Source organism: Bombina bombina, chromosome 5, assembly GCF_027579735.1.
Source record: "Bombina bombina isolate aBomBom1 chromosome 5, aBomBom1.pri, whole genome shotgun sequence".
In the NCBI taxonomy this organism is placed as follows: Eukaryota; Metazoa; Chordata; class Amphibia; order Anura; family Bombinatoridae; genus Bombina; species Bombina bombina.
The window spans coordinates 1,164,837,170-1,164,861,077 of NC_069503.1; the positions used below are offsets into that span (position 1 = coordinate 1,164,837,170).

The 23,908-nt window shown below is 38.7% G+C and overlaps 1 protein-coding gene across 1 annotated transcript in view; it reads left to right on the plus strand.

Moving 5' to 3' along the window:
- Positions 1–23,008, plus strand: part of SLC39A4 (solute carrier family 39 member 4) — a gene marked incomplete at its 3' end in the record, with an annotated part of 171,254 nt that extends 148,246 nt beyond the window's left edge. The window contains 1 exon segment of the mRNA XM_053715509.1: positions 22,835–23,008. Coding sequence (XP_053571484.1) covers positions 22,835–23,008 — 174 coding nt within the window.
- Between the last annotated feature and the right edge of the window lie 900 nt (positions 23,009–23,908).

Consider the following 23,908-nt stretch of genomic DNA (forward strand, 5'->3'; position numbering starts at 1 on the left):
CTAAGTAAACAAGTAACCGTACCTTGCCTAAAGTGTCCTTTGTTTATATATATATATATATATATATATATATATATATATATATATATATATATATATATATATATATATATATATATATATATATATATATATATATATATATATATATATATATATATATATATATATATATATATATGAAAGTGATATAAAGAAGATATATACACCAGAAAAGGGGGTCTAATGCAAGGAATTAAACTCAAATGCATAAGATGTGAAATATAATAAATAGAGAGATAAGCTAAAGAAATGTCCGTATTTAGCCCATATGGTTTTCTTGTTTTCAGTTTAAAAATCCAATAAGTTTCCCTCTTTCTCAGTTGTAACATTCTATCAACTCCTTCTATTAGAGGTAAATGCTCAATTGCTTTAATTGTTAATTATTGATCATTTTTATTGTGAAACTCTTCAAATGCGTTCCTATACCATATTCGGGGGTGTCACTTGTAATGTTCTTGATATGTTCTAGGCATCTTGTTTTCAGGGTTCTCTTTGTCCTTCCAATATAGATCTTGTTACAGCTGCATGTGAGTTGATAAATAACAAATTGAGATTTGCAGTTCATAAAGCTCTCTAGTTCATATTTGCTGTCTCCATCGCTAATCCAATGGTCGTCTTCCTTATTTCTGCTAATATGGTCACGACATGTGCAGTTCTTCCTATTACACTTAAAGAAACCTTTTGTTTTCGTTGTTAACCAGTTTTGTTGTTGAGTTCTTCTTGTCTTAAGTTTGGTTGGTGCAAACATATTCTTAAGATTAGTATTTTTCTTGTAGGTAATTTTAACTTTTTCTGGTAATATTTCCCCCAATATGGGGTCCTTTTTTAGTAGATGCCAATGTTTGTTCAAAATCTTTTCAATGTCTTTTGCTCCACTGTTTATCTCTTTGTACCCATATATGCACATGTGGAACATCTCTTGGAAGCGCTGTTAGAAACACCATCTCTTCAAATAGTTAATCGACTCTCTGGTAATCTCCCGACTTGACTACTGTAACAACCTACTAACTGGCCTCCCTCTCTCCCACCTCTCCCCTCTTCAATGCATCCTAAATGCCTCTGCTAGGCTAATCCACATCTCCCGATGCTCTGTATCTGCTGCACCCCTCTGTGAGTCCCTTCACTGGCTCCCCATTCACATCAGAATTAAATTAAAAATTCTCATCCTGACCTACAAAGCCCTTACCAATGCAGCCCCCCACCTGTCCTCACTAATAAACAAATATACTCCAGCCCGCCCCCTAAGATCCAGCAATGACCTGCTCCTTGCATCTTCTACTATCACCTCCTCCCATGCTAGGCTACAGGACTTCTCTCGTGCGGCACCAACCATCTGGAATGCACTTCCTAGAGCTGTCAGACTCTCTCCTAACCTTTCCTCCTTTAAACGCTCCCTAAAGACCTTTCTGTTCATGGAAGCCTATCTCCAAATCAGTAACAAATGAATTCCACTTGCCTAACTGCTGCCCCATCTACCTCCACACTAACAACATTCTCACCTTTGCTTTCCCCACCCTCCTACCATCTAGATTGTAAGATCCCACGGGAACAGGGCTCCCAATTCCCACTGTATTTGTTTGTTAAACTTTCTCTGGTGTCTTTTATATTGTATTGTACTGTACTTTTATCTTTGTACCCATGGAAAGCACTGCGGAATCTGTTGGCGCTTTATAAATAAAGAATAATATATATATATATATATATATATATGTGTGTGTACTGCACGCTTTTATCACACACAGACTGTATACATCAGTACTGTCTATATCACACCCACACTATACACATCAGTACCTTCTATATCACACACACACACACACTATACCCAGGCCATCAGTACTGTCTATATCACACACACACACACACTATACACATCAGTACTGTCTATATCACACACACTATACCCGTCAGTACTGTCTATATCACACACACACTATACACATCAGTACTGTTTATAACACACACACTATACACATCAGTATTGTCTATATCACACACACACTATACACATCAGTACTGTCTATATCACACACACACACTATACACATCAGTCCTGTCTATATTGTCAGTATATGGCCAGGTTATAATACAATATATTTAACAAGTATTCTTTAAAATAAACCCCCAATAAAATGCATATGCAAAACAATTAAAATTAATGTAAATTCCTAAATTCTTTATATTAGTTAAACTTTATAGACACATTGCATTATATTTATAGGAACCAGGTTATGAATTAAACTATACACGTTTATGCTGTTATAATATGCTATACAAATATCATAAAAACTACCTTATTCACAATAATCTCCCAAATCAGAGTTGCATTTAAATATCACAATGAGATGCCAAGGTATGGTCTGTTAATTTCCAGATAAATATACTTAAGCTATTTAGCCCACAAATTATTCTATACAACTCTAATTTAAAACATCAGAAATGATACAGTATATAATATTTGTGCAAACAACCAATTCCTATGCCAATTTCTCTGAGCTGAAGTAAATTCTTAATTATCTACAATTCAGACAAATTATTATATATACATATGTATTTGCAAAGATAAATTACTTAGCATTAATGATTAGTTTTAAACTAGACAGGGCTATGAAACACAAGTTTAAAATACAAAGTGCCCTTTTAAATTTACTAATTGTAATTAGACTGTAGCAACAATGAATGTATTTGCTTTAAAATATAAAACAGTCATACATCACCCATGAATCAATTCAGTGTTCCAGTCTTTTCCAAATAGATTCAGATCACCTCATATGAAGAAAGGTTATTGCATAGATCAAGAAGTTAGTCTCAGATTTTTGCTTAAAGTGATTGTGTCCCAAGTATGGCAGCCAGTTATTCAATCACAAGTTTCAGCAGACGAAAGACTTTTTCTCTCTCCTTGTATTGAGGTTATCTTATGTGATATAACACACCCTTTTTTAATCTTATTGTAATTATTGGTGATTATTTGGAAATGCCCCACGGTGCTTGTCCCTCTCATTGGTTATTTGAGAGACGCCTCCCTGATTGGCTCATCTGGCTCTGCATGTGTTCCAATAGTCAATTTATTTGGCTGTCATACCAGTCCCAATCCCCTAGGGGACAGCAGACAACTGCAAATGCAGTCTCATCATCAATTATTGCCTCAGTTCAATACAGCTTTATAAAGTTATTATTTAAACTACTTTACTTCCTTGTATTAATCATTTACAATTTTAATTATAGATGGGATAATATAATGTCATTTTTCTGATTATTCCAATACCAAATACAAGCATGTTTCTAGTGATCATACCAATAAGCAATTACACTGTCAATCATTTGCTCTCCCCAGAATCATAGCATTCAACATCCTGTTATTGTATTGCATCTTAAATAAACACAGCACATTTCACATTTCTAATAATTTTTGAGTGCATGAAAAACCTGATGTTGGTATGAAATGAAAGAAATAATGTTGTTAAAAATGTTGAATACTTATACATCTATTTGCAGTTTTTATCACGCTCAGCAAATATTTATGTAATATGTTACTATTATTCACTGCTTTTTAGGTCCACAAATACACATTTTATACAGTATTTAAAATTATACAGGCTGTATTTTAAAATGAATTTAACAGCTGCAATGTCACATGTGTCTGTTTGGCTATTTTTTTTAAAATTAAGATGTATTTCTGAGTTTCGTGTATTCAAAACTCAACAGGGGCACCCAACATATAGGTGATATTTAGTCATCTCTCCAGCCAAACTGTTTTTTACTGAATCTAATTAAGCTTCAAATGAAATCCAGTGAGCCATGATGTTAAATTACCACATATGCCTGTTAGTGAAAGTTGGCATATGCTTCTCCGAGATCAGAATGTATATTGAGAATTTTCAAAGGGCTTCTGAGCATATTTTCCACCAAAACACAGACTATTGGCTCCATCAACCCAGGGATTTGTGCTGGTTAATGAGACAGATGCTCTCTTTTGAACTTTTAGATGTTATGTTAATCAGGAGAAATGTATCTTATGTCTGATCTAAGATTTGGAATACACAGAATGTATTCAGTGATAAAATGAGCATGCTCAATCTTACTATTTGAGAGATACCATACTTATTTGATCTATATATTTATATATATATATTGTCCACTGACATTTACAGATACCCTGACATTTCCCCCTTCCAATTTCCAATGGTTGTAGGACACATGTATTGGAATTGGCTTAAAGTCAGTGGTATTTGGTGAGTTAATTGTGCATCTAGACAGCCTTCTATGAAGAGAGTCCATTATTTTTGAGCCCTCATGCTCATTGCTAGGTATATTTAAACTACAATGTTTCTTTTAGTGCATTTGGGGATATGACATTTCATTCTCCCTCTATGACTTGTAGTTGGGATCTAGGATGGCACACTCACAACTGATTAATATGGACCCATTTATCCATAAAAGTATAATTTTTAGGGATCCTAATTTTATAGGCAACTGGAGATATTTTGTCAGTAACAACAAAAGGACCCTTCCATGATGGAAGAAATTTCTTCTCCTTAACCTGATCTCTTCCAAAGTTATAAAGATAAGCTTTATCATTTATTTCATATTCCTTTTTGGACGTTTTGAGATCATAATAGAAAAAGGCTGTAACTAAAACCTAAGTTCCTTTGAGCAAATGCAAAGGCATGTTGCAGGTGTTTCCATAGGTTCTCCACATATTGATGCATATTGGCGGCGTTTATCAAGTTCTGGTCTGATGTATGGTTCAGTAGATGCTGAGGTAGAACCATTCTTCTACCAGTCATCAATTAAAAAGGTGAAATCTTGGAGTTGCTCTTAATGCCACTAGGACTAGAGGTAATTTTACATACCAGTCTTTACCCGTTTCACTCACAAACTTTTTGAGGATTTTCATAATGGACTGGTTGTAACGCTCTATACCACCACTTGAGGCAGCTCTATATGCAATATGGAGCTTTCTTTTGACCCATAGTATTTTCCATATATTAGTCATCACTTTACTAGTGAAATGGGTTCCCCGATCGGATTCGATTCTTTGGGGCAAACCAAATCTGGAAAATACGTGGTTGATGAGCAATGCTGCGCATGTTTCAGCACTATTGTTAGGTGTACTGATGCACTCTACCCATTTAGTGAATAGGCATGTCACTGTCAACATGTATTTGTTGCCTCTTGATGACCTTGTTACTGGACCAATAAAATCAATTTGTATATCTGACCATGGCATTATCATCCCCTTTTTCTGCAATGGCACTCTATGCATTGGTGCAGTGGGTTGGAATTGTGGACAGATTAAACAACCTTGACAGTAAGTTTGAACATCTTTCAACATGTGTGGCCAAAAGGCGTAGTCACGCAATATTTCATATGTTAATTTGGCACCACGATGACCAGATGTGGGGGCATCATGAGCATGTTGAAGCATTAGACCTCTGAACTTGGTGGGTAGCACCCATTGCTGGATGCCAGTTTTGGGGGTTCTAATTAACAAACCATCCGTAACTTGAATTGTGACCAGGATTTCATTAAGATTCTAAGATCTTCCTTGCCAATACAATCATCTTTGGAGATGGGGTTGCTTTCAGGATCTTCCATGTGTTTATAGAAGATGCCTACAAGGGGGTCTTCTTTTTGACTAGTGTTCAGGTCCTCACTAGGAGAATCCTGACTCCATTGTACCAGGTTAGGCTCACTCTGTTGTTTAGCCTGGTTTCTGGTAGTGGCGTCTACCTGAATTGCACTCATTAAGTGGTCGATATTAAGGAGTTCTCCAGTTATGGCTCCTCGTTTCAATGTTAAAACCTACAGAAATGTTTGTGAATCCATTGGCCCAAGTTATACCAATGCCAGAAACTAGCCTGCACTCATTAACAATTGTGGTATGGTAAGAATAACCATCAACATATATCTAAGGTAATGTTTGACAATGGTCCTCATTGTATATTTTATATGGGGAAAGCAATTGTCCCTCCAGGAAATCATCGTCTAATAACTCTTCCCCATGATTCTTAGCAGTACAGTCATGGAGCTCAGCAAGCCCCTGTGTGACTGGATTCTTTTTGTTTTGCTTATAGCAAATTTCTAAAGGCCAGTCTTGTAAGGAAAGAGTCCAAGCTTTTATGCGGCTATTAGACAAATTCCCCTCTCTTATTCTCTCACTTTGCAGGTATAGCAAAGGCTGGTGGGCCGTTTCTACAATAATTTTCTCGCCCTGTATATAGCTGCGGACATTTTGCAGAGCCCATACAGTAGATAAGAGGGCTTTTTCACAATCACTAAATTTTATTTCTACTGGGGATGGAGTTTTGCTCACATAAGCAATGACTTTGCGCTTAAATTATCATGCTTTTGGTATAAAAACAGAATTTATGTTTACCTGATAAATTACTTTCTCCAACGGTGTGTCCGGTCCACGGCGTCATCCTTACTTGTGGGATATTCTCTTCCCCAACAGGAAATGGCAAAGAGCCCAGCAAAGCTGGTCACATGATCCCTCCTAGGCTCCGCCTACCCCAGTCATTCGACCGACGTTAAGGAGGAATATTTGCATAGGAGAAACCATATGAAACCGTGGTGACTGTAGTTAAAGAAAATAAATTATCAGACCTGATTAAAAAACCAGGGCGGGCCGTGGACCGGACACACCGTTGGAGAAAGTAATTTATCAGGTAAACATAAATTCTGTTTTCTCCAACATAGGTGTGTCCGGTCCACGGCGTCATCCTTACTTGTGGGAACCAATACCAAAGCTTTAGGACACGGATGATGGGAGGGAGCAAATCAGGTCACCTAGATGGAAGGCACCACGGCTTGCAAAACCTTTCTCCCAAAAATAGCCTCAGAAGAAGCAAAAGTATCAAACTTGTAAAATTTGGTAAAAGTGTGCAGTGAAGACCAAGTCGCTGCCCTACATATCTGATCAACAGAAGCCTCGTTCTTGAAGGCCCATGTGGAAGCCACAGCCCTAGTGGAATGAGCTGTGATTCTTTCGGGAGGCTGCCGTCCGGCAGTCTCGTAAGCCAATCGGATGATGCTTTTAATCCAAAAAGAGAGAGAGGTAGAAGTTGCTTTTTGACCTCTCCTTTTACCGGAATAAACAACAAACAAGGAAGATGTTTGTCTAAAATCCTTTGTAGCATCTAAATAGAATTTTAGAGCGCGAACAACATCCAAATTGTGCAACAAACGTTCCTTCTTCGAAACTGGTTTCGGACACAGAGAAGGTACGATAATCTCCTGGTTAATGTTTTTGTTAGAAACAACCTTTGGAAGAAAACCAGGTTTAGTACGTAAAACCACCTTGTCTGCATGGAACACCAGATAAGGAGGAGAACACTGCAGAGCAGATAATTCTGAAACTCTTCTAGCAGAAGAAATTGCAACCAAAAACAAAACTTTCCAAGATAATAACTTAATATCAACGGAATGTAAGGGTTCAAACGGAACCCCCTGAAGAACTGAAAGAACTAAGTTGAGACTCCAAGGAGGAGTCAAAGGTTTGTAAACAGGCTTGATTCTAACCAGAGCCTGAACAAAGGCTTGAACATCTGGCACAGCTGCCAGCTTTTTGTGAAGTAACACAGACAAGGCAGAAATCTGTCCCTTCAGGGAACTTGCAGATAATCCTTTTTCCAATCCTTCTTGAAGGAAGGATAGAATCTTAGGAATCTTAACCTTGTCCCAAGGGAATCCTTTAGATTCACACCAACAGATATATTTTTTCCAAATTTTGTGGTAAATCTTTCTAGTTACAGGCTTTCTGGCCTGAACAAGAGTATCGATAACAGAATCTGAGAACCCTCGCTTCGATAAGATCAAGCGTTCAATCTCCAAGCAGTCAGCTGGAGTGAGACCAGATTCGGATGTTCGAACGGACCTTGAACAAGAAGGTCTCGTCTCAAAGGTAGCTTCCATGGTGGAGCCGATGACATATTCACCAGATCTGCATACCAAGTCCTGCGTGGCCACGCAGGAGCTATCAAGATCACCGACGCCCTTTCCTGATTGATCCTGGCTACCAGCCTGGGGATGAGAGGAAACGGCGGGAATACATAAGCTAGTTTGAAGGTCCAAGGTGCTACTAGTGCATCCACTAGAGCCGCCTTGGGATCCCTGGATCTGGACCCGTAGCAAGGAACTTTGAAGTTCTGACGAGAGGCCATCAGATCCATGTCTGGAATGCCCCACAGCTGAGTGACTTGGGCAAAGATTTCCGGATGGAGTTCCCACTCCCCCGGATGCAATGTCTGACGACTCAGAAAATCCGCTTCCCAATTTTCCACTCCTGGGATGTGGATAGCAGACAGGTGGCAGGAGTGAGACTCCGCCCATAGAATGATTTTGGTCACTTCTTCCATCGCCAGGGAACTCCTTGTTCCCCCCTGATGGTTGATGTACGCAACAGTTGTCATGTTGTCTGATTGAAACCGTATGAACTTGGCCCTCGCTAGCTGAGGCCAAGCCTTGAGAGCATTGAATATCGCTCTCAGTTCCAGAATATTTATCGGTAGAAGAGATTCTTCCCGAGACCAAAGACCCTGAGCTTTCAGGGATCCCCAGACCGCGCCCCAGCCCATCAGACTGGCGTCGGTCATGACAATGACCCACTCTGGTCTGCGGAAGGTCATCCCTTGTGACAGGTTGTCCAGGGACAGCCACCAACGGAGTGAGTCTCTGGTCCTCTGATTTACTTGTATCCTCGGAGACAAGTCTGTATAGTCCCCATTCCACTGACTGAGCATGCACAGTTGTAATGGTCTTAGATGAATGCGCGCAAAAGGAACTATGTCCATTGCCGCTACCATCAAACCTATCACTTCCATGCACTGCGCTATGGAAGGAAGAGGAACGGAATGAAGTATCCGACAAGAGTCTAGAAGTTTTGTTTTTCTGGCCTCTGTCAGAAAAATCCTCATTTCTAAGGAGTCTATTATTGTTCCCAAGAAGGGAACCCTTGTTGACGGAGATAGAGAACTCTTTTCCACGTTCACTTTCCATCCATGAGATCTGAGAAAGGCCAGGACGATGTCCGTGTGAGCCTTTGCTTGAGGAAGGGACGACGCTTGAATCAGAATGTCGTCCAAGTAAGGTACTACAGCAATGCCCCTTGGTCTTAGCACAGCTAGAAGGGACCCTAGTACCTTTGTGAAAATCCTTGGAGCAGTGGCTAATCCGAAAGGAAGCGCCACGAACTGGTAATGCTTGTCCAGGAATGCGAACCTTAGGAACCGATGATGTTCCTTGTGGATAGGAATATGTAGATACGCATCCTTTAAATCCACCGTGGTCATGAATTGACCTTCCTGGATGGAAGGAAGAATTGTTCGAATGGTTTCCATTTTGAACGATGGAACCTTGAGAAACTTGTTTAAGATCTTGAGATCTAAGATTGGTCTGAACGTTCCCTCTTTTTTGGGAACTATGAACAGATTGGAGTAGAACCCCATCCCTTGTTCTCCTAATGGAACAGGATGAATCACTCCCATTTTCAACAGGTCTTCTACACAACGTAAGAATGCTTGTCTTTTTATGTGGTCTGAAGACAACTGAGACCTGTGGAACCTCCCCCTTGGGGGAAGCCCCTTGAATTCCAGAAGATAACCTTGGGAGACTATTTCTAGCGCCCAAGGATCCAGAACATCTCTTGCCCAAGCCCGAGCGAAGAGAGAGAGTCTGCCCCCCACCAGATCCGGTCCCGGATCGGGGGCCAACATTTCATGCTGTCTTGGTAGCAGTGGCAGGTTTCTTGGCCTGCTTTCCCTTGTTCCAGCCTTGCATTGGTCTCCAAGCTGGCTTGGCTTGAGAAGTATTACCCTCTTGCTTAGAGGACGTAGCACTTTGGGCTGGTTCGTTTCTACGAAAGGGACGAAAATTAGGTTTATTTTTGGCCTTGAAAGGCCGATCCTGAGGAAGGGCATGGCCCTTACCCCCAGTGATATCAGAGATAATCTCTTTCAAGTCAGGGCCAAACAGCGTTTTCCCCTTGAAAGGAATGTTAAGTAGCTTGTTCTTGGAAGACGCATCAGCTGACCAAGATTTCAACCAAAGCGCTCTGCGCGCCACAATAGCAAACCCAGAATTCTTAGCCGCTAACCTAGCCAATTGCAAAGTGGCGTCTAGGGTGAAAGAATTAGCCAATTTGAGAGCATTGATTCTGTCCATAATCTCCTCATAAGGAGGAGAATCACTATCGACCGCCTTTACCAGCTCATCGAACCAGAAACACGCGGCTGTAGTGACAGGGACAATGCATGAAATTGGTTGTAGAAGGTAACCCTGCTGAACAAACATCTTTTTAAGTAAACCTTCTAATTTTTTATCCATAGGATCTTTGAAAGCACAACTATCTTCTATGGGTATAGTGGTGCGTTTGTTTAAAGTAGAAACCGCTCCCTCGACCTTGGGGACTGTCTGCCATAAGTCCTTTCTGGGGTCGACCATAGGAAACAGTTTTTTAAATATGGGGGGAGGGACGAAAGGAATACCGGGCCTTTCCCATTCTTTATTTACAATGTCCGCCACCCGCTTGGGTATAGGAAAAGCTTCTGGGAGCCCCGGGACCTCTAGGAACTTGTCCATTTTACATAGTTTCTCTGGGATGACCAACTTGTCACAATCATCCAGAGTGGATAATACCTCCTTAAGCAGAATGCGGAGATGTTCCAACTTAAATTTAAACGTAATCACATCAGGTTCAGCTTGTTGAGAAATGTTCCCAGAATCAGTAATTTCTCCCTCAGACAAAACCTCCCTGGCCCCATCAGACTGGTTTAGGGGCCCTTCAGAACCATTATTATCAGCGTTGTCATGCTCTTCAGTATCTAAAACAGAGCAGTCGCGCTTACGCTGATAAGTGTGCATTTTGGCTAAAATGTTTTTGACAGAATTATCCATTACAGCCGTTAATTGTTGCATAGTAAGGAGTATTGGCGCGCTAGATGTACTAGGGGCCTCCTGAGTGGGCAAGACTCGTGTAGACGAAGGAGGGAATGATGCAGTACCATGCTTACTCCCCTCACTTGAGGAATCATCTTGGGCATCATTGTCATTGTCACATAAATCACATTTATTTAAATGAGAAGGAACTCTGGCTTCCCCACATTCAGAACACAGTCTATCTGGTAGTTCAGACATGTTAAACAGGCATAAACTTGATAACAAAGTACAAAAAACGTTTTAAAATAAAACCGTTACTGTCACTTTAAATTTTAAACTGAACACACTTTATTACTGCAATTGCGAAAAAATATGAAGGAATTGCTCAAAATTCACCAAAATTTCACCACAGTGTCTTAAAGCCTTAAAAGTATTGCACCCCAAATTTGGAAGCTTTAACCCTTAAAATAACGGAACTGGAGCCGTTTTCAACTTTAACCCCTTTACAGTCCCTGGTGTCTGCTTTGCTGAGACCCAACCAAGCCCAAAGGGGAATACGATACCAAATGACGCCTTCAGAAAGTCTTTTCTATGTATCAGAGCTCCTCACACATGCGACTGCATGTCATGCCTCTCAAAAACAAGTGCGCAACACCGGCGCGAAAATGAGGCTCTGCCTATGATTTGTGAAAGCCCCTAAAGAGAAAGGTGTCTAAAAAAGTGCCTGCCGATATAAACTTATCAAAATACCCAGATTAAATGATTCCTCAAGGCTAAATATGTGTTAATAATGAATCGATTTAGCCCAGAAAAAGTCTACAGTCTTAATAAGCCCTTGTGAAGCCCTTATTTACAATCTTAATAAACATGGCTTACCGGATCCCATAGGGAAAATGACAGCTTCCAGCATTACATCGTCTTGTTAGAATGTGTCATACCTCAAGCAGCAAGAGACTGCTCACTGTTCCCCCAACTGAAGTTAAGTCCTCTCAACAGTCCTGTGTGGAACAGCCATGGATTTTAGTAACGGTTGCTAAAATCATTTTCCTCATACAAACAGAAATCTTCATCTCTTTTCTGTTTCTGAGTAAATAGTACATACCAGCACTATTTTAAAATAACAAACTCTTGATTGAATAATAAAAACTACAGTTAAACACTAAAAAACTCTAAGCCATCTCCGTGGAGATGTTGCCTGTACAACGGCAAAGAGAATGACTGGGGTAGGCGGAGCCTAGGAGGGATCATGTGACCAGCTTTGCTGGGCTCTTTGCCATTTCCTGTTGGGGAAGAGAATATCCCACAAGTAAGGATGACGCCGTGGACCGGACACACCTATGTTGGAGAAACAGCACTCATGCTTATATCTGTGTTTCCAAGTAGAAAGGTTTACCACCTTCAGAGTACGCTAAGCAAGGTGCTTGAGTGAGTTTTCTCTTCAGCTCCTTGATGGCTGTTGAGTCTCACTCCAGTGCCATTTCACATCCTTCTTTAGAAGAAGTAGCAGTGGTTTAGCTAATTCTGCATAATTATCAATAAATTTGTGAGAATAATTTGTCATACCCAGGGATGATCTCAATTCCTTTAAGTTAGTTGGGTTTGTAAAATTTATTATAGCTTCCACCTTTTTCTTCTGAGGATTTAACCCTTCAGAAGTAACTTCATATGCCAAGAAGTGTACACGAGTGCGGCACCATTGGGCTTTTTGTAGGGATAATTTGACACCTGCCCTTTTAAGTTGGCTAAAGACGTGTTTAAGTTCTGTGATGTGTTTTTCAAAGTCTGTGCTTTTGATTAAAACATCATCAAACACAAGATAATGTCCCCCTTTCCAGTGCATCAGGCATAGCCTTGTGCATGAATACAGCAAATTCATGACCTGAATTTATGTATCCAAATGGGAGTCTCTGAAATGCATACTGGACCTTTTGGAATGAGAATGCCAGCTTATACTGGTCCTTTTCATGTACCTTTATGGTCCAATATCCCTGTGCACAATCAATGGCATTGAATATTTTGGATCCCTGCATCTGTGCTAGGTACTGGTCAATATATGGCACAGCCCAGTCAGACATGTACACTCGTTTGTTTAGCTGTCTTAAATCAGCACACAAACGCCATTGTCCATTGGGATTGAGAACACCTAGAATAGGATTATTATAAGAGCTGTGCACCTGTCTGATAATACCTCTTTCTTCCAGGTTCCTTATGATTTCTGCAAGAGAATCATATGAGGCTAAAGGAAGTCTGTATTGTTTAACAAAGACAGGTGGTGCATTGGGATCTGTTTAGATTCTTTCAATGTGCAAGTCCGTAGTCCCACAGTCATAAGAATCCCTAGCAAAAATATCCTTGTACTCCATCAGGAGTTCTCGTAGCTGCCGGCATCATCACTGGAACAGCCATTAGTTAAAGATATTTGCTCTTAGACTATTTGCTGAAACCCTGGAAAGATTTCAGGCTGTCCTATCTCATAGGCTTCTTCCAACCTACAGGTGAGATCCCCTTGATTATAATTTATATTGCTCCATGACTCTGGGTATTGGGGTATTCTTGCTGTTTGATCGGCTGATCAAATACTAGAGTGGCTACTTGAATTTTACAGATGACTTCCTCTGAGCTGAAGGGATAAATAGACTGAATTGTAAATAGTCTCTCTGGCATAGATTCAAAGGATTGTTCTATTAATTGTTCTTCAGTTAAATATTCTTCAGGTATTAGCCCAATTACATTATTCTGGAATCCAAAAGTGTAATAACTTGATTCCAGCGCATATCCTATGGTAGTTCGCTTGGATAAGGTTATATCCCATGGGGTCATGTTATGTACAATAACATGTATTGGAATAGTTCCAATATTTACCATAGGAGTATAGGCCATTGTTATACCCATATTTTGTATTCTATGGGAGAGTCAAATTAGTGTTTCAGAAGTTTTTAATTTCTGACCTCTTTTTACCTGTAAGGGTAAGAGGTATCTGTCAGCCCCAGCAGGGATTATAACATCGTTAGACACCTGCATATTTACAGCATATGGCAATTGCTGGTTTGATTTCAGGGCGGCATTTTCATCCTGAAAAATTTCAGGGTCCCCCTTTAACATGCTCCAGAGGCAAGAGTAAATCAAATCTATTTGTATGGTGTATCTATGCAAGAGATCATTGCCAACATATATTTGAATATGGGGAGTATTTAAAACTAAAAACAGGTGCTTTGCTGATTTATTACCTATAGAGATAGATAATAAACATTTAGCTGTGACATTATAGCTTTCAGACCTGTCATCCAGGCTGTGGACACAGTGGTCTTGGGGAGAAAGATGTTTAATCACTTTAGGTTCAGCTATCTGTGCTAATAAGCCTTCGCTTATATAGCTAGCTTCCTGTTTTAAGTTCAATTTAGCATATTTGGTTTTACCAAGGTCATGCACTTGTATAGGAATAAATAGATCATCCTTAACTCTCTCAATTCCTGTTAGGTATTAAGTGTGGCCTCCCCCTTTAGGGATTTTATGATTCCCCCCCCTTGTGGAGAGATATGGTTAATACATCGCCGTATAAGGAAATATTTGCTATCTATCGAGGCGACATTTTAACATTTTTACCATCAGAGCCACTTAAAGGAGTCTGATCATCTATTTGTAGGATAATGATTTCAGGTATAGAGTCATTCCTGAAATTAATCTCTACAGCATCTGGCTTCTCTTCCACCATGTGACAGTTATGTCGGGTGTGAGATATGCCAGATCGCTCATAATTAATAGGCCTTTTTACTTGTAACCAAATTACATTATTTATGCAATCAATTATGGTGCTTAACCGTTTCAGGAGATCCCTACCAATAATTAAATGATCAGTTGGTAGATCCACTATAATGACAGGGTGTCTTATTACCCTGTGTTTTAATTTTAACCATGCAGTACCGTACACTTTTAGAGAGTCACCCCAACACCTATTAGTGAACCATCAAATTCTTTTATTTTAGGTTTGTGGGGTGTTAGCTCATTTAGCTGTGTGTAGTACCTGTGGTATAAAATAGTTGCCTGAGATCCAGTGTCAATCAATCCCATGATAAGGTTGGAGACTGAAATCTGGAGCTCATCTAATACATAATACCTAAATATAAATACAGGAATATCCGTGATATTGTATACCACAGATCTCCTATAGGAGGTGCTAAATGAACAATGATAGAAATTACTAAAATAAATGTGCAACTTGTTACACAATATACATAATGTAAAGAAATTTAAATTGTGTATATACAGACGTGGCACGTGACAAATCTGACAATAGTAAAGTTCAAATGGTGTCCAAAAAGTCCAAATGTGGAAAAGGCAGCTCTCGGTCTTCACCCAAACGATGGTGTAACTTCTAAAATGGATAGCTGTAATGACAACAGAAACAGAGGCGCCACATGTGTAGATCAATAAGGACCAACAATATCCAAGTAAAACAAGCTACAGGATACTCACAAACGTGAAGGCACTCAATTGTGCCTATAGGAACAGGCTGGTATTCTCACAGCAAACCAGCTGGCTGTACAATGGAATCCCCGTCGTGATGTCCTATGGTTCTTGTTGTCCCAACAGTAACCCTTGCCTGGGTCACTTTCAGCAAGAAGGAACTGCAGTGAAGAGGGGAGAAAGGCTAAACAGCCCTTAGGTTACTTGCAAGGGAAATGCCACACTAACACCAGACTTGTAAAAAATAAAACAAGCCTGGTGTTAGTGTGGCATTTCCCTTGCAAGTAACCTAAGGGCTTCACAGATAGGATTCTATCAGCTAATCGGAATTAAGGTAGGAAAAATCCTATTGGCTGATGCAATCAGCCAATAGGATTGAGTTCACTTTCTATTGGCTGATTGGAACAGCCAATAGAATGCAAGCTCATTCCTATTGGCTGATTGGATCTGATTGGATCCTATCAGCCAATCGGAATTCAAGTGACGCCATCTTGGATGATGTCATTTAAAGGAACCGTCATTTGCCGGGTAGTCGTCGGTCTGGATGGATGCTCCGCGTCGGATGTCCTCAAGATGGAGCCGCTCCTCGTCGGATGGATGAAGATAGAAGATGCCGCCTGGATGAAGATTTCTGACCGTCTGGAGGTCCTCTTCTGCCTGGATCGGATGAAGACTTCTGCCCCTCTGGAGGACCACTTCGGCCCGATTGGGTGAAGACGTCTCAAGGCAGGGTTATCTTCAAGGGGGGTAGTGTTAGGTTTTATTAAGGGGGGATTGGGTGGGTTTTAGAGTAGGGTTGGGTGTGTGGGTTGTAATGTTGGGGGGAGTATTGTATTTTTTTTTACAGGTAAAAGAGCTGATTACTTTGGGGCAATGCCCTGCAAAATTTAATGTAGGGTAGGTATTTTTTTTATTTTGGGTTTTTTTTTTATTTTATTAGGGGGATTAGATTAGGTGTAATTAGTTTAAAATTTTTGTAATTATTTTATTTTTTGTAATTTAGTGGGGGGGGGGGGGGTTCATATTTTAGTTTATTTAATTGTATTTAATTGTAGTTAGTTTAGGTAATTAATTTAATTATAGTGTAGTGTTAGGTGTAATTGTAATTTAGGTTAGGATTTATTTTACAGGTAAATTTGTACTTATTTTAACTAGGTAGCTATTAAATAGTTAATAACTATTTAATAACTATTGTACCTAGTTAAAATAAATACAAAGTTGCCTGTAAATAAAAATAAACCCTGAGATAGCTACAATGTAACTATTAGTTATATTTGTAGCTATCTTATGGTTTATTTTATTGGTAAGTATTTAGTTTTAAATAGGAATAATTTATTTAATTGTAATAGTTTTATTTTGTTTTATTTAAATTATATTTAAGTTAGGGGGGGTTAGGGTTAGGGTTAGACTTAGGTTTAGGGGTTAATACATTTAATATAGTTGCAGCGATGTTGGGGGCAGCAGATTAGGGGTTAATAAATGTAGGTAGGTGTCGGCGATGTTAGGGATGGCAGATTAGGGGTTAATAAAATGTAACTAGTGTTTGCAAGGCAGGAGTGTGGCAATTTAGGGGTTAATATAATTTATTAAGTGGCGGTGATGTCCGGTCGGCAGATAAGGGGTTAAAAACTTTATTTAAGTGTTTGCAATGTGGGGGGGTCTCGGTTTAGGGGTTAATAGGTAGTTTATGGGTGTTAGTGTACTTTTTAGCACTTTAGTTAAGAGTCTTATGTTGCGGCGTTAGCCCATAAAATTCTTAACTACAGGGGACGTGTCTCTGGGCAGCACCTTGAATGGTCGCAATATTGGCTGCTCTAGAAAGATCACTGATAACCTGCCTATTATCGATGCATAGCAAGACCATCTAAGCTACAACACTAAACATTTGAACTCAGCTACTCAAACGGAACCTAACGATATGTTTATTGTGGAAATTCTACTACTGTCAGCCGATCTGGAGCGTTGAGGCCTAGGGCAGACTCCTTAGTGTGAGGCACTCAGCACCCCCCCCCCGGTATCTTGTAAGCAGTGCGCAGACACTGACAAACTACTGCATCTCTAAGCCTTATTCTGGAAGTATGGTCTCAGACCATCAGAATGCAGCTTTGCTGCTGGAGGAGATCAGTACTATTTTGTTAGAAATTTTTTTGAAATTGGAGAGGCAAATGGCGGCGGCATGAAAATATGAAGATGAGGGAGAACTACCTGCAGCGGAATCTAAACAAGCAGATGGGGATCAAACAAAGGATCATTTACCCATAGAGCAACCGGAGTCACTGCCGTTGTCTGTTGAGCAGCTTAGTGAGAACACCTTCGGAGACCACAGGCTATCATGTGCTGATATAGCCCCGGTCGTGGCTCCCTCGTGCGGCCCCACTGTGGCCTGACCTTTGGAAGCTGCATGCCTGATTCCTTCAGCGTACTCACTGCAAAGAAGCCCAGCAAAACAGAGCTCTATGCTCACCGCCACTCCCCGTAGAAACTTGCAGACGCAACTCGTTGTCATCTCCATACAAGGCAACAGCCAATTCGTCCCTTTAAGCAGAGCTGAAGACAATGCCAGCACTGCACTGATCAAGGCTACTAAAAGGGTGCGAGTACTACACCAGGGAGAATCTCTCGGTATACCATCCAGCGCTGTCAAAATGATACTCAAAGCGGGCCTCATTGCTGGAGGAAGAGATGGACTCTGTGAAGCTGGCTCTCGCATAACACATACCTCTCTACATATTCCAGCCACATGGTCCACAGCTAAGTGCTGGGAACTGATGGGATCCACCAGGGAACATTTACTAACCCTGTCTGCCATCAAAATGGGTATTGGATGAACTCCTATAGAGCTTAGGGGTAATAGCTCATATACTCATTTGTGCTTACAACTTCACATTAAGGGCCATGTTCACTGTTAAGTCATATATTTAATGCCGTTGTTAGCTTATCCCTTTCATTAGCTTAAATACGGCTGAGACAGAATTTGCTTGCTTTTATACAAAGTGTATAATTTGATGTGGCGATCTGCTCTTACCTTAAATTCCCTGTCCATATCTGGGGTCGGTTAAATTTTGGTGGAGGAGAAATTTTCCCACTTGCTATACTCCAGCATGCAAAGTTTTATTAGGAAACACTGTTTAACCAAATTAGCTGTATTGAGTTCCTTATGCTATCTAATTGGTTCTGTTTTGTTTGCCGGTTTTTTAGCCATATATAGTACCTTTGCTTTCTGTTTGTTTGTTTTTTCTTTCTCTCTGTGTTTTTATTTTTAAAATCTAACTGAAGCAAGGGCTGTCCTGAAAATAGATATAGCATTTTACATTCAGACATAGCTGTATTTTCTTTTACACTCTTGACTGTACCTTTATATGTGTTCAATTCTGCCCTTGAACTTAAGTTGAGTATTTGACAAGACACTCATTTGCATTAACTGCCACTGTATTCTCGATCCTTAGGCAGATGGTATCGCAAGTAAACTATCTTTGATAGATACCACATCTCACCACTAGATGGCAGTCAAGTTCCACATATCGTATACACACTTAGCTTTACTATTACATTAGGCTCTAATAGATCCGTTTTTATTCCCCCATTTAGTCTCATAGGAACATATAGTGTAGGTCCATGCCTCTGACTATTGCAGCTGCATAACATATTTATTCATAGATGTCAAATCATCTGAAAGTTCTCCCTCCCTACCTTATTAATAGAGTACACTGCAAACTCTCTTGTGTTCATTCAATTCTACATTACAAGCTACTGGTCTACAATTGGGGTCCAACAGTGGCCCATTTTGTTATTTTATTTCTTTCCCCTAAAATTCCCTACCCTATTTTAAATTCTTTTCCAGGACGTACAAGAGAAACCTCTATGTTTCATTAAGGGGAATTATTGTCCCTGATCTTTTATTATGTTGTAAGGGGATGTTTATTTATTTATCTATTAATTGAAAACTTAGAGGTTAACTTCTATATGCATGACAATGGTGATTAATTGTTTACTTAATGACACTCAGCATTTACATGGTACTGTGATTTTCCTATGTCATTGAAACTATGTTCTTGTTTTTTTTTTGTTTTCCGTTTGCCTGTATTACTTTTGCAACCTCAAATAAAAAAAAACCTTTTAAAAAAAAACTCTTAACTACTGACTTTTAAATGCGTTAGGAGTCTTGACAGGAGAGGGTCTACCGCTCACTTTCTCCGTAATACCGGCATTAGGAAAATTCCATTAAAAAGATAGAATACGCAATTGGCGTAAGTGGATTTGCGGTATGCTCGAGTCGCAGAAAAAAAGTGAGCAGTACACCTGTACCTGCCAGACTCGTAATACCAGCGTGCGTTAAAAAGCAGCATTAGGACCTCTGAACGCTGCTTTTTAAGGCTAATGCAAGACTCGTAATCTAGGCATTAATTTTATCTGGCTTTGTGCGAGTTCCTTATGCAAATCTTCTATCTGAGCTACTAATCTTTGGTTATATTTTTGTAAGGTGGCTATGTTTTGGGCAAACTCATCAATTTTATTTTTGGCTATATTTACATTCTCGTCATATCTGTGTGAGGAGCAAATACTTTCTTCTAGCCCCTGTATTTGCAATTCCTTTTCTATACAGAGGAGGGACATTTCTTCAATAATGCATATTACCAGGGGCCAAGATTTTAGCATTAGTTCATCCCGTTTTTTGCATTGATTAATTTTTAATAATTTTTGGAATAATTCACTTTTTTCATTCCGCCTTCCATCATCAATAGCAATATTTTTAGCCTTAATTGCAAGCATATCCATATAATCGTTTAAATCACCCGCAATATTACACCTCTTTTTAATGTGGCCTATAAGGTCCATCTTAAGAACATCGCCCTGGCAGGGTAATTTTGGGTAACACATTTCAACACTATGTACAGATTCAAAAGATTCACTTCTGCTTACAGACATTATTATATTGGCTTATTATTTTGTTAAATTAAAACGCTAATACAATTTTGACCAACAAGAGAAAACAATTATATTTTCAAAACATTAATATTAATTTTGAAATATGAAAAATAAATTCATCAAAAAAAAAAATCATTTTTTAATAATATTTCAAGATATTAATTTTGAAATATTTAATCACAAAAAAATATTTTTTTTTAGATTATTTTTTTTAATAAAAAATATATCATATCAATGTGATAAATATTAATAATATCTAAAGCAGTGCATCCAAATAATAAGTCAGTATATGGCCAGGTAATAGTACAATATATTTAATAATTCTTTAAAACAAACCCCCGAAAAAATGCATATACAAAACAATTAAAATTAATGTAAATTCCTAAATTCTTTATATTAGTTAAAATGTATAGACATATTGAATTATATTTATATGAACCAGGTATGAACTATACTAAACACGTTTATGCTGTTATAATATGCTATACAAAGATCATAAAAACTACCTTATTCACAATAATCTCCCAAATCAGAGTTCATTTAAATATCACAATGAGATGCCAAGGTATGTTCTGTTAACTTCCAGACAAATATACTTAAGCTATTTAGCCCACAAATGATTCTATACAACTATAATTTAAAACATCAGAAATTATATATATTATTTGTGCAAACAACAAATTTCTATGCCAATTTCTCTGAGCTGAAATAAATTCTTAATTATCTACAAGACAAATTCTAAAATATATATATGTATTTGCAAAGATAAATTACTTAGCATTAATGATTAGTTTTAAACTACAAAGGGCTATATAACACAAGTTTAAAATACAAAGTGCCATTTTAAATTTAATAATTGTAATTAGACTGTAGCAACAATGAATATATTTGCTTTAAATTATTTAAAATATAGAACAGTCATACATCACCCATGAATCAATTCAGTATTCCAGTCTTTTCCAAATAGATTCAGATCAACTCATACGAAGAAAGGTTATTGCATAGATCAAGAAGTTAGTCTCAGATCTTTGCTTAAAGTGATTGTGTCCCAAGTATAGCAGCCAGTTATTCAATCACAAGTTTCAGCAGACAAAATGCTCTCTTTTTCTCTCTCCTTGCATTGAGGTAATATATGGTGATTATTTGGAAATGCCCCACAGTGCTTGTCCCTCTCATTGGTTATTGGAAGACGCCTCACTGATTGGCTCTTCTGGATCTGCATGTGTTCCAATAGTCAATTTATTCGGCTGCCATACCAGTATTAATCCCCTAGGGGGCAGCAGACAACTGCAAATGCAGTCTCATCGTCAATTATTGCCACAGTTCAATACATCCTTATATAAGTGATTATTTAAACTGCTTTACTTCTGTGTATTAATCATTTACAATTTTAATTATAGATGGGATAGTATAATGTCATTTTTCTAATTATTCCAATACCAACTACAAGCATGTTTCTAGCGATCATTCCAATAAGCAATTACACTGTCAATCATTTGCTCTCCCCAGAATCATAGCATTCAACATCCTGTTATTGTATTGCATCTTAAATAAATACAGCCCATTTCACTATTTCTAATAATTTTTGAGTGCATGAAAAACCCGATGTTGGTCTGAAATGAAAGAAAAAATGTGGTTAAAATGTCGAATATTTATACCATCTATTTGCAGTATTTTCACGCTCAGCAAATATTTATCTAATATGTTTACTATTAGTTACTGCCTTTTTAGGTCTACAAATAATTTTTTTTATACAGTATTTAAAATTATACAGGCTGTATTTTAAAATGAAGTTAACAGCTGCAATGTCAATGTGTCTCCGTTTAGCTATTTTTTTTTAAATTTGTGTATTCAAAACTCAACAGGGGGCACCCAACTTCTAGGTGGTATTTAGTCATCTCTCCAGCCAAACTGTTTTTTCCTGAATCTAATAAGCTTCATAGAAACCAGTGAGCCATGGTGTTAAATTATCACATGTGCCTGATATTGAAATTTGGCTTATGCTTCTCCCAGATCAGAATGTATATTGAGATTTTTCAAAAGGGCTGACATTTACAGATACCCTGACATAATCACACACACACTATACACATCAGTAATATCTATATCACACACACACACACCTATACACATCAGTACTGTCTATATCACACACAATATACACATCCAGTACTGTCTATATCAAACACACTATACACATCAGTAACTGCCTATATCACACACACACACACTATACACAATCGTACTGTATATATCACACACACACTGATGAACATCAGTACTATCTATATCACACACACACACACACACACACTATACACATCAGTACTGTTATATACACACACTATACACATCAGTACTGTCTATATCACACAAACTATACACATCAGTACTGTCTATATCATACACACACTATACACATCAGTACCGACTTTAACACACAATATACCCATCAGTACTGTCTATAACACACAATATACACATCAGTACTGTGTATAACACTTGAGTCTCTCTTTGCTCACAGAGTACATATACGGCAGTATTGCGACCCTCATTATTTGCCTGTGTTCGCTTTGTGGTATTTCCATCTTGCTGGTGCACATCGTGTACTCGTGCCTCACAGTACGTCATTCAATTCTTCGTGAGTTTGGCTGTGGGATCCTTGACTGGAGATGCCGTGTTACATCTTATTCCCCAGGTACGGTGCAGCACAATATATCTTCAATTCATTAACAGATCTTTCCCAGGTTTTTTTCTTTTTTCCCCCCAATTCCCTGTGATATTCCCTATTGCTTAATCAACTAAGTCTCTGTTCAACCTCTGTTGCGACTTTTCCATACTGCAGATCCCCTTACGCCAATTGCGTATCCTTTCTTTTTCAATGGAATCTTCCTAACACAGGTATTTAGAGTCTTGGCTGAAGTTAGCGTAGAGCCTCTACCGACAAGACTCCAGCCACAGAAAAAAGTCAGGAGTTAAGAGCTTTATGGGCTAACGCCCGGTTTATAAAGCTCTTAACTACTGTGCTATAAAGTACACTAACACCCATAAACTACCTATGTACCCCTAAACCGAGGTCCCCCCAACATCGCCATCACTCTAATAATTTTTTTAACCCCTAATCTGCCGAACCGGACACCGCCACCAACTACATTATCCTATAAACCCCTAATCTGCTGCCCCTAACATCGCCGACACCTACATAATATTTATTAACCCCTAATCTGCCCCCCCAATGTCGCCCGCTACCTTACCTACACTTATTTAACCCTAATCTGCCGACCAGACCTCGCTGCTACTTAATAAATGTATTAACCCCTTAAAGCTAAGTCTAACCCTAACACCCCCCTAAGTTAATTCTAATTTTAATCTAACAAAATAATTATTTCTTATTAAATAATTAATTCTATTTAAAGCTAAATACTTACCCCTGTAAATTAAACCCAGTAATATCAGCTACAATATAACCAATAATTATAGTGTGAGCTATTTTAGGATTTATATTTATTTTACAGGCAACTTTGTATTTATTTTAACTAGGTACAACAGCTATTAAATAGTTATTTACTATTTAATAGCTACCTAGTAAAATAATTAC